At 40.4% G+C, this 8,118-nt stretch overlaps 1 protein-coding gene across 1 annotated transcript in view; it reads left to right on the forward strand.

The window, feature by feature from the left end:
• The window catches only part of LOC121528566 (glutamate receptor ionotropic, delta-1-like), a 939,907-nt gene extending 932,029 nt beyond the window's left edge, over positions 1 to 7,878 (forward strand). The window contains exon 17 of the mRNA XM_041816077.1: positions 7,334 to 7,878. Coding sequence (XP_041672011.1) covers positions 7,334 to 7,819 — 486 coding nt within the window. The 3' untranslated portion in view covers positions 7,820 to 7,878. The remainder of the gene's footprint in view (positions 1 to 7,333) is intronic.
• Positions 7,879 to 8,118: the final 240 nt, after the last annotated feature.

An 8,118-nucleotide genomic window follows, 5' to 3' on the forward strand; every position in this document is an offset into this window, starting at 1 on the left:
ATACATTGTATAGAGAACATTCTGGCCTATTATTATTCTGTAAAATTTAATGGATGGCTCTTGTTTTGACATAGAGGCTTTTATTTTGAAAAGCTCACCTTTCCTTATGGGTCACATGATTTCCTTTTCCTCAAGTATTTCATTTCATGAAGAGAACAAAATAACAGAACTGAAAAAAAAACAAAAATTGGACCCCTTTTTTAAAATGTTATTTGTTTTTCCATTTTTGTGACGAAAATGAAAAAATGGAAAAACTGAGAAATGGCTTGATTCTTTTTTTTTTTTTTTTTTTTTGGTCAAAAACAAAGAAATGATTAATGGCTTCTTTTTCTGCTTTTTCCTGTTTTGGTCGAAACAGAAAAAACATAATGATGGCTTGTCTTTCCGTTTTTTTTTCATTTTTTGGTCAAAAACGGAAAAAAACAAACAAAGTCTTCTTTTGCGTCTTTTTCCATTTGTGGACAAAAATGAAGAAAAATGAATTTCCTTTTTTGATCAAAAACCAAAAAACTGAATAAGGAGAGTTTCTCCTGTTTTTTTGAGTCTGGTTTCAACCAGGAAATGAATCTGCCAGTAAACACACTGACCCATGTAAAAGAAAGCAAACGAAGGTCCTAATTTCTCTGAAACCTACTGAAAAGACTGAGTATGAAGGTTTGTCCAACAGGAAGTAGACCAAGGGTTGCTATTTTAGGGCGTTATCTGATTGGTGGACCAAAGGGTCATTAAAGATGACCGCTGAGGAGATGTAAGCCTCTGAGAAATGTCCAGTCAGCACTTTTGAATTGAACCTTGTGGTTCGAGCCTACAGGAAGGGTGTCATCTGTAGAGCTGGTCCCTGTTTAGCGGACTTTGGAGGCTTGCCCTGTAGCGAGAGATGTTTTATCAGAGTTCTTCGCTGAAGGGTTTAAATGTTTCTGAGGGCCACTTAACTCCCAAATGAACCAGAAACGAGCAGAAACCGTTCTTATCTGGTTTGAGCACAGCCCACTCAACAGTTTGAGCGTTCTCACAGTAGCAGGAGGGAGGGTGATTTAAAATCCCCCCCACCGGCAGCGCTCATTAAAAGAGCGGTTTGTTTTCCAAATTAATGGCGGCTCTCACACGCCTGTTGTTTTCTTCCTCTCCTCTTACATCACCGGCCCGTCTTTAACGGCTGGCTGAGGTTTAATCCCGGGCAGTTATTTATTTAGGCTGGCTGCCAGGTTGACGCTGCTGAAAACATATTCTAATGAGACCAACAATAACCTGAGCCGAGATGTTTTAATTGGCTCGGAGAGCAGTTCTTTGAGAGTACAGCGGATCACTCAAGCCAGCGCTAACCTCGAGGATGAAAACATCGTGTCTTTATACGCTCTAAAAAAGACCGGGGATGAAGGTCTGGCCTCTGCAGAACTCGACCACAGAGTATCAAGATGCACAAAGACGCTGAGGGTTCCCCTAGCGTGCTTTCAAACGCTGTTTTAGGTTTTGGCCACCAGAAGTGCTCTCTCCACCCCTCTACCTCTGCGTAAGCACTTAATCCTTTGAGCATTTCCTGTTTCAAACTGCCTTGTGTCTTCTTTCAAAAGACAAAATTGATTTACATCAACGGCTTTTCTTTCAGTGCAACTAACAAACACAGAGGTTAAAGACGCCAAAGTCTTCTACTCACTAATAACGACCTGAATTTAACTGACGGTCATTTAGAGGCAGAATGGACTGCATGTGCAAATACCATCTGCCTTTTGCCCTGCTTTTGCACCATACCTCTAAATAATTCCCTCTTAACAAATGCTGATACTAACACATGCATGCTCTGTGGATCAGATGCTGGGTTTAGCACATGCAAAAGCAGCTTTTTGTGTAGATCTGCCCTGCTTTATGCAAAAATGACAACCATGGAGCCATGGAGAATGCGGATCCACAAAGACTGACTTACATGTGCTAATCGTGCCAGATTGAGTGCCTGCTATTTGCCCTGTTTTTGCACCACATCCACTAAAGCATTATCACTCAGCCCTGCTCAACCAAGGAGCCAAATTGTTGAAAAAATCATTTGCAAGAGCCAAAATCTGAGTGGTGAAAAGTGGCAAAAACGACTTGAAGGAGCAATGAAAATAAGTTAAATGTGGCAAAATGGTCAGAATGCAGCAAAAATGGGTGAAAACAGGTGAAAATTGGTAGAAAGGTGGAAAAAATAGTCAGAAATAGCAGAAATGGGTGAGAAATGACTAAAAGTGAGTTACAGTGGCAAAAAATGGTCAACAGTTGCAAAAATGTGGCAAAAAAGAAATTAGTGGAAAGTGACTAAAATGGGCAAAAAACAAAAATAGGAAACAAGTGGTATTTAATGGCAAAAGATAGTTTATATAGGCAAAATTTAGAGAAAATGGTAAAAAAAAAAAAAAAAGGGCAAAAATGGGCAAAAAAATGGCAAAAAAAAAAAACAGGCAAAAATTTGAGAAAAAAGAAAAGTGGTTTTTCATGGCTATAGGTAGCTTACTTGGATTTTAAAAAAAGTGCCAAGAAAAGGTTAAAAAAAAGGTGTGTGTGTGGGGGGGGCATGAATAAAAAAAAGTGGCAAAAATGGGGAAAAAACATGTCAAAAAGAAGATGCAAAAATTGACAAAAAAATAGGAAAAAAATTGGTTTTTAATGGCAAAAGGTAGCTGAAATAGTGGCAGAAAATGGTGATAAAGGGCAAACATGGGCAAAAAGGGGCAATAAGAACAGGCATAATTTGAGGAAAAAAGAAAGTAGAATGGCCGTCTGAGGCGGCAGACCCACGCCTCAGCAGCGCCACCGAGGAACTCACGCTCCCATTGATTACTATGGTGTTCAAAATTTTGAAGTCCAAGAAAAACCGAACGGGCGCGTGGATCATCACCAAAATCTAATCGATTCTTCCCTGTCACTATCCCAATATTCCCTGAAAGTTTATTTGGAGCAAAAGTGGCAAGAAGGGGAAAAAAGCGGGCAGAAATGGGATTAAAAGGTAGCTGAAATTGGCAAAAAATGGCAAAAAAATGGTGTAAAAAAGGCAAACAGGATTAAAGTGGAAATAATTGGAAAAAGGTAGCAGAAAATTAAGTTGCAAAATGGCCAAAAAATAGGAAATAATGGGTGTTTAATGTCAAAAGATAGCTTAAATGGGTGAAAATGGCAAAAAGTTTCCCCTTTTTAAGGTTTTCTGGGGGGATAATGTTTAAAATGAAGACATAAAAGAGCCACAAACAATCACTAAAGAGCCACAGGTTGAGTATCACTGCACTAACATACGCTTTCACTAGAACACTGCTTTGTGCTACTTTTCTTTTGTCATTTGCACTGATTTAGCACCAAATGTACTAATATCACATTTTAGTCATGACTTGGTTTTAAAATGAAAGAAATTTTGTGGATTTAAAAATTAAAAAGGACTCAAATTCCTAAATTTAGGAAAAAAAAAATCTCCATTAAACAGTTTCTCTCTAAGGCTTTCTCCCCTGGTAAAGGAATGGGGAAACGCATTCAAACGCTAAACATTTTGGTAATAATAATACAAATAAAGAGCAAATTAAAGTTGAAATCTGTAGGATTTTAGCCCCAGGCTGAATGTAAAAAGTTAGTATGGTTTGTGATCACCCTTTTGAGGCATTTTGAAAGTCGCTATTTTGTTTTTTTTATAGTCTATACGATGGCAAAAGATCTGATCTGCAGAGGAACCAGTTAACAACTGCAAAATGTTTTAGGGACAAAAAAGTGTATGACAAATGAAATCTGACCCTGAATCAGGCTATAATGAGGTAAATGACTTTAAAGGTAGATTTAATTCACTAAATTGTCAAACACTCCTCTTCCAAACTACCCATGGGCATTGGGATGTTGGGTTTTGTGACGTCAGTATTTTAAATTCTTGCTCCAGTGCTGGTGCCTAGAACACTGCCACCTATCTGAATCTGTGTGTGTATTAATCTATGCTATAACTGTGTCCTGTGCATTGTTTTGAATGTCACTGTGATGAGTTGCTGTGACTAATATCATTGTACCTCTGAGTTAAAGTGAATCCCATGCTGGAGCCAAGCCTCAAACGATGACTGACTCTCTGGGTTTGTTGTAAAGTTTTCAGTATCAGCAGCAAACACACGGACGTGTGCAGAATTTGGATCCCGACCCCAGGCCCCTCTTAATATGCGAGTCGCGCCTGGTATCTCCCTCTTTACCCCTCGTCCTCTACCTTCCCGTGACCCAGCGTGCTGAAGCAGACCTGCAGTTCAACAGGGAAACACTCACGTCTCTATTAATGCCTAACAAGTATGCATGGCTGCAGTCAGCAGGAGATGCAGTGTCAGCCAATGTTTTGATTAAATTGTTCTGATAGGGAACCAATCAGAGTGTACCGGCTCCAAGGGCAGCGAGCAGGATACACCACAGAGGGAGGAAAGCTCCAATGTTCATATTTTCACTTCAGTTCAGAAATAACAAACTGTAAAACCGACCAAAGCCAAACTGAAGTTTGTCCTTGTAACATTTGGACTCAGAGTTCAATGAATCTAAAACTTGGCATCCAAACTCAACTGTTCTGATTTTTCTGCTGAAAAAGCTCAAAATACTGAGACTGAATGTGAAACTTACCAGTACAGCTGCAAATCTTGTGCTTTACATTCACAAGAAATACGAACCCCTTTCACCAGATGATGGCGCTGTAGTTCAGAAATACAAACATCAGTTTTTGAAAGGCCACGCCTCTTTCACCTAAAGTCAGACTGAACTGAAATTTGGCGCACAGCTTCATTTCGTTATGGCAGTGATACTCAACGTGTGGCTCTTTCATGTCTTCATTTTAAATTTTATTCCTCCAGAAAACCTTGAAGGGAAACTTTTTTGGCCTTTTTTACAATTTTTTTTGCTACTTTTCACCCATTAGAGCTACCTTTTGTTATTATTTATTATTAAAGACCACTTGTTTCCAATTTTTACCCATTATTGCCTCTTCCTTTTGCAACATTTTCCCATTTTTTGCCACTTTTCACCCATTAGAGCTACATTTTGCCATTAAATACCACTTGTTTACTATTTTTTGCCCATTATTATCACTTCTTTTTGCAGCTTTTACTTCCAATTTTTGCCACTTTCATCCATTTTTTTCTCCATTTTCCCATTTTTTGCCACTTTTCACCCATTAGAGCTACCTTTTGTTATTAAATACCAATTGTTTCCTATTTTTTGCCCATTATTGCCACTTCTTTTTGCAGCTTTTTTCCCAATTTTTCCACCTTTACCCCATTTAAGCTACCTTTTGCCATTAAATAGCACCTGTTTCCTTTATCTTTGTCCATTTTTGCCACTCTTTGCTACTTTTATCCCATTTTTGCTCTTTTTCAAAATTGTTTGTCCATTTAAGGTACATTTTGCCATTAAATGCCACTTGTTTTCTATTTTACTATTTCTATTTTTTTGCCCATTTTTGCCACTCTTGACTGCTTTGTGCCCACAGTAGATGATTTCCACTAATTTTTTGCCAAGTTTTTGCCACTTTTGGACCATTTTTGCCCCCTGTAACTCATTTTTTTTGGGTCACTTCTCACCTATTTTTGCTACTTTCTGACACTTCTTTGACTTTTCTTCCCATTTTCACCCCTTTTCACTAATTTTTGCTGCTTTTTGACCATTTTTGCCACCTTTAATGCTACTTAAGCTGTTTTTTCCACTGTTCACCCAAAAATGGGATGAAAGTGTCAAAAAAAAATGGGGAAAGGTGGCAAAAAGAAGTTGCAAAATGGCCAAAAAAAAAAAAAAAGGAAAAAATGGGTGAAAAATGGCAAAAGATAGCTTAAATATGTGAAAAGTGGCAAAGATGGGTAAAATGTGACAAAAAATGATCAAATTGCTGCAGAAAGGGGTGAAAGTGGGGAGAAAAGTAAAATAAATGTCAGAAAGTAGCAAAAATGGGCGAGAATCAACAAAAAAATGAGTAACAGGTGGCAAAAAATGGACCAAAAGTGGAAAAAATGTGGCAAAAAATTAGTGAAAAGTGACTAAAATGGGCAAAAAGCAGTCAGGAGTGGCAAAATGGCTAAAAAATAGGAAACAAGTGGTATTTAATGGCAAAATGTAGCTTATATGGGCAAAATGTGGCAAAAAAGAGGCAAAAGTGTGGGGAAAAAGGAAACAAGTAGCATTTAATGGCCAAAGGTAGCTTACCTGGATGAAACATGGCAAAAAAATGGGATAAAAATGGCAAAAATGGGGAAAAATTTGCAAAAAGAAGTTGTAAAATGGCCAAAAAATAGGAAAGAAGGGTGTTTAATGGCAAAAGATGGCTTAAATGGGTGAAAAATTGTGAAAATGGCAAAAAGTTTCCTCTTTTTTCAGGTTTTCTTGCGGAATAATATTTCAAATTAAGACATAAAAGAGCCACAAATATAATCACAAAAGAGCCACAGGCTGAGTATCACTGGGCTCAATGCTTGCCTTAAACACCAGTATTGATACAGTCAGTGCATCTCTAATCATTACCATCACATATTTACCCACTAATCAAAAGCCTGTGTTTCACTCTGATGAAATTCACTGGAGACATCCTAAGCTGTCTTTTAAGCATGCCAGCCACAGTGAGAATCTAGAGAAGGGAAGACAAACGGCGCCACGTAGAGCGTGCTCATTAACATGCTCCAGGCTTTTGACGACGACTCACGTGTTTGATTATGCTCTACCTTGAAGCAGAGATAAATCTGGTGAACGTGACGTTTGTCGGTGTTGAAACTTCTGAAACCTGTTTGTGATTTAAAGATTAAAGAGCTGGAACCCACAAATTGCTGCTTGCAGCTTAATTTTAAACTTGAAAGTGTTCCAGCAGGAGTCAGGGACCTTGATTAAATCCAAAATCAATCGTACCTTCACCGCAGGTCTCTGGGTCCGATGTATTATGAAAACCTTGAGGTTTCTTGCTTACGCTCAGACAAACCAAAGACATCAGTATCTAAGAGCTTTACAACAAACAGCCTTCAGTCAGTTTGGCTCCAGGATTGCTTTACTCCAGACATCAAACCTTTAATACTCTCTGGCCAAGTTTGATTTCAAGGTGCACGTACCGATTGGTTTCTGTGGCCTCAGTTCCCACTGGGCTCTTCACACCAAACATAAAAAGCTTCAACATGTCATCTATGAGCTGGCATGTTGATTGAAATCTAAAAAGGCCACGTCCAAAACCGCTGACAGGTTTAGAATGCATGGAGCACCAGCAGACCTGAAACAGTCTGAGAAACCGGCCCATCGCCAATCTCAGCCTCTGTGTCCCTCCTCCCCCCTCTCTCCCCTTCCCCTTGTCTGTCCTCTGTCCTCCTCCACCCCCCCACTCCTGCTCTTATAGGACAAGGAGGTGAATCTGGAACAGGTGCATCGTCGTATGAACAGTCTTTTGGACGAGGACTTGGCCCACAAGCAGATCCCCGGCCCCTCTATCGAGATCTCTGCGCTGGACATCGGCAGCATGCAGCCCAGCCAAGCCTCTCTGGTGGGGGGGCCGGAGTCCGTGCGGGACTACCCGGGCCTCGGTGTGACCACCTTCCTCCCAGGGGAGGGGGCACCGCCTCCCCCTCTTCCCCATCCTCACCATGGGGGGACCCTAGGCAGGACGCTTCCTCCGTCCCAGGGCCCTGGCAGCAACACGTTGCCCCTGCACCACCCTCTCAGCAGCACCAGCCTCAGCGGCACCATGCAGTGCAAACACAGGGCGCCCAACGGGGGGCTCTTCCGGCAGAGCCCTGGCAAGACACCCATGCCAGTGTCCTACCAGGCAGTCTCCGCAGGACCCATACCCGAAGCCATTGATGCCACCCACAGTACATCCATATAGATCTGACATAGGATGGACCCAAACTGCATCAATGAGCAGTCGCTCTCTGGACTCTGGTCTGCGACCGTGTTACCCTGAAGGAAAATTATCACAGAAGGAAAAAACATATATGTACAAAGAAAAAGATTTTTTATCTCACTACCTGTTCAGAAAAGCAGATGTTACATAAAAACTAAAAAAAAAGGGTGGTGGGTGGGTTGGCGGGTGTAATTTTTCTCTTGTACATATCTGTAAATACCAAGAGAACGAAGTGAGGTTAAAGTGTATTTTGAATATTCTCAATTTTTGAAGTTGAGTTA

The sequence above is a fragment of the Cheilinus undulatus genome, linkage group 20, assembly GCF_018320785.1.
Source record: "Cheilinus undulatus linkage group 20, ASM1832078v1, whole genome shotgun sequence".
NCBI classification, from domain to species: Eukaryota; Metazoa; Chordata; class Actinopteri; order Labriformes; family Labridae; genus Cheilinus; species Cheilinus undulatus.